Source organism: Geospiza fortis, unplaced genomic scaffold (genome assembly GCF_000277835.1).
Source record: "Geospiza fortis unplaced genomic scaffold, GeoFor_1.0 scaffold1758, whole genome shotgun sequence".
NCBI classification, from domain to species: domain Eukaryota; kingdom Metazoa; phylum Chordata; class Aves; order Passeriformes; family Thraupidae; genus Geospiza; species Geospiza fortis.
In genome coordinates, this window is record NW_005054860.1 from 31,088 (window position 1) to 33,556 (window position 2,469).

Genomic DNA, 2,469 nt, shown 5'->3' on the forward strand with positions numbered 1-2,469 from the left:
GAACGGCGTCTTCCGGCCCTTGAACAGGAACCTGGGGGGACACCGGGGGGGTCACCCCGCTTTGGGGACCCTCAGGGACCCCCGGGGAAACCCCAACACCCAGGGAACCCCCCCAACAACACCCCTTAACTGCCAGACTGGGGGCACTCAGGGACCCCCCAAGGATGGGTGTGACCCCCTTTTAGGGACCCTCAAGGTTATTGGGGACCCCCTAGGGATGAGTTTCACCCCCTTTTGGGGTCCCTCAAGGTTATTGGGGAGCCCCCAGCAGTGGCTGCCACCCCCTTTTGCTGCCCCCCAGAAATACTGGGGACTCCCCCTTTCAGTGCCCCTCCTGATTTGGGGACACTTCAGGGCCAGGGAATCCCCCAAGGATGGGTGGGACCCGGTTCTGGGGGTGTTCCACCCTGTTTGGGGACACTTCGTCCTGATTTGGGGACACTTCAGGGCCAGGGAATCCCCCAAGGATGGGTGGGACCCGGTTCTGGGGGTGTTCCACCCTGTTTGGGGACACTTCGTCCTGATTTGGGGACACTTCAGGGCCAGGGAATCCCCCAAGGATGGGTGGGACCCGGTTCTGGGGGTGTTCCACCCTGTTTGGGGACACTTCGTCCTGATTTGGGGACACTTCAGGGCCAGGGAATCCCCCAAGGATGGGTGGGACCCGGTTCTGGGGGTGTTCCACCCTGTTTGGGGACACTTCGTCCTGATTTGGGGACACTTCAGGGCCAGGGAATCCCCCAAGGATGGGTGGGACCCGGTTCTGGGGGTGTTCCACCCTGTTTGGGGACACTTCGTCCTGATTTGGGGACACTTCAGGGCCAGGGAATCCCCCAAGGATGGGTGGGACCCGGTTCTGGGGGTGTTCCACCCTGTTTGGGGACACTTCGTCCTGATTTGGGGACACTTCAGGGCCAGGGAATCCCCCAAGGATGGGTGGGACCCGGTTCTGGGGGTGTTCCACCCTGTTTGGGGACACTTCGTCCTGATTTGGGGACACTTCAGGGCCAGGGAATCCCCCAAGGATGGGTGGGACCCGGTTCTGGGGGTGTTCCACCCTGTTTGGGGACACTTCGTCCTGATTTGGGGACACTTCAGGGCCAGGGAATCCCCCAAGGATGGGTGGGACCCGGTTCTGGGGGTGTTCCACCCTGTTTGGGGACACTTCGTCCTGATTTGGGGACACTTCAGGGCCAGGGAATCCCCCAAGGATGGGTGGGACCCGGTTCTGGGGGTGTTCCACCCTGTTTGGGGACACTTCGTCCTGATTTGGGGACACTTCAGGGCCAGGGAATCCCCCAAGGATGGGTGGGACCCGGTTCTGGGGGTGTTCCACCCTGTTTGGGGACACTTCGTCCTGATTTGGGGACACTTCAGGGCCAGGGAATCCCCCAAGGATGGGTGGGACCCGGTTCTGGGGGTGTTCCACCCTGTTTGGGGACACTTCGTCCTGATTTGGAGACACTTCGTCCTGATTTGGGGACACTTCAGGGCCAGGGAATCCCCCAAGGATGGGTGGGACCCGGTTCTGGGGGTGTTCCACCCTGTTTGGGGACACTTCGTCCTGATTTGGGGATATTTCACCCTGTTTGGGGACACTTCGTCCTGATTTGGAGACACTTTGTCCTGATTTGGGGACACTTCAGGGCCAGGGAATCCCCCAAGGATGGGTGGGACCCGGTTCTGGGGGTGTTCCACCCTGTTTGGGGACACTTCGTCCTGATTTGGAGACACTTCGTCCTGATTTGGGGACACTTCAGGGCCAGGGAACCCCCCAGGGATGGGTGGGACCTGGTTTTGGGGGCACTTCACCCCGTTTTGGGGACACTTCACCCCATTTTGGGGACCCTCAGGGACAAGGAACCCCTTGGGGATGGGTGTCATCCCATTTTGGGGACACTCCACTCGGTTTTGAGAACACTTCACCTCGTTTTGGGGACCCCTCACCCTGTTTTGGGGACACTCAGGGACAGGGAACGCCTTGGGGATGGGTGGGACCCGGTTTGGGGACATTTCACCCTGTTTTGGGGACACCCAGAGATGGGGAACCCCCAGGGATGGGTGGGACCCTGTTTTGGGGACACCTGGGGACTTTCAGGGACTCCCTTCATACCTGAATCCCCCCAGAGACCCCTGCCCACCCCTCACCTTGAGCTGGGGGTGCTCGGGGGGCACGGGGATGAACTGGGGCAGGCTGTGGCTGAACCAGAGGGCGATGGGCCGTTTCATGTTGATGGCAAAGGGCTCGTAGCCCTCCTGGAGGCCGCAGATGCCGAAGTAGCGCAGGGTGCCCACGTCCTGGCCCAGCCTCGGGTGCTCGGGGGGCACGGGGATGAACTGGGGCAGGCTGTGGCTGAACCAGAGGGCGATGGGGACCCCAAACCCCCCCAGAGACCCCCTCACCTCGAGCTGGGGGTGCTCGGGGGGCACGGGGATGAACTGGGGCAGGCTGTGGCGGAACCAGAGGGC

At 61.9% G+C, this 2,469-nt stretch overlaps 1 protein-coding gene across 1 annotated transcript in view; it reads right to left on the reverse strand.

Moving 5' to 3' along the window:
- The window catches only part of LOC102036002 (ryanodine receptor 1-like), a gene marked incomplete at its 5' end in the record, with an annotated part of 38,091 nt that overhangs the window by 15,406 nt on the left and 20,216 nt on the right, over positions 1 to 2,469 (reverse strand). The window contains one exon of the mRNA XM_014311470.1: positions 2,149 to 2,316. Within this exon, the coding sequence (XP_014166945.1) occupies positions 2,149 to 2,316 (168 nt within the window). The remainder of the gene's footprint in view (positions 1 to 2,148; positions 2,317 to 2,469) is intronic.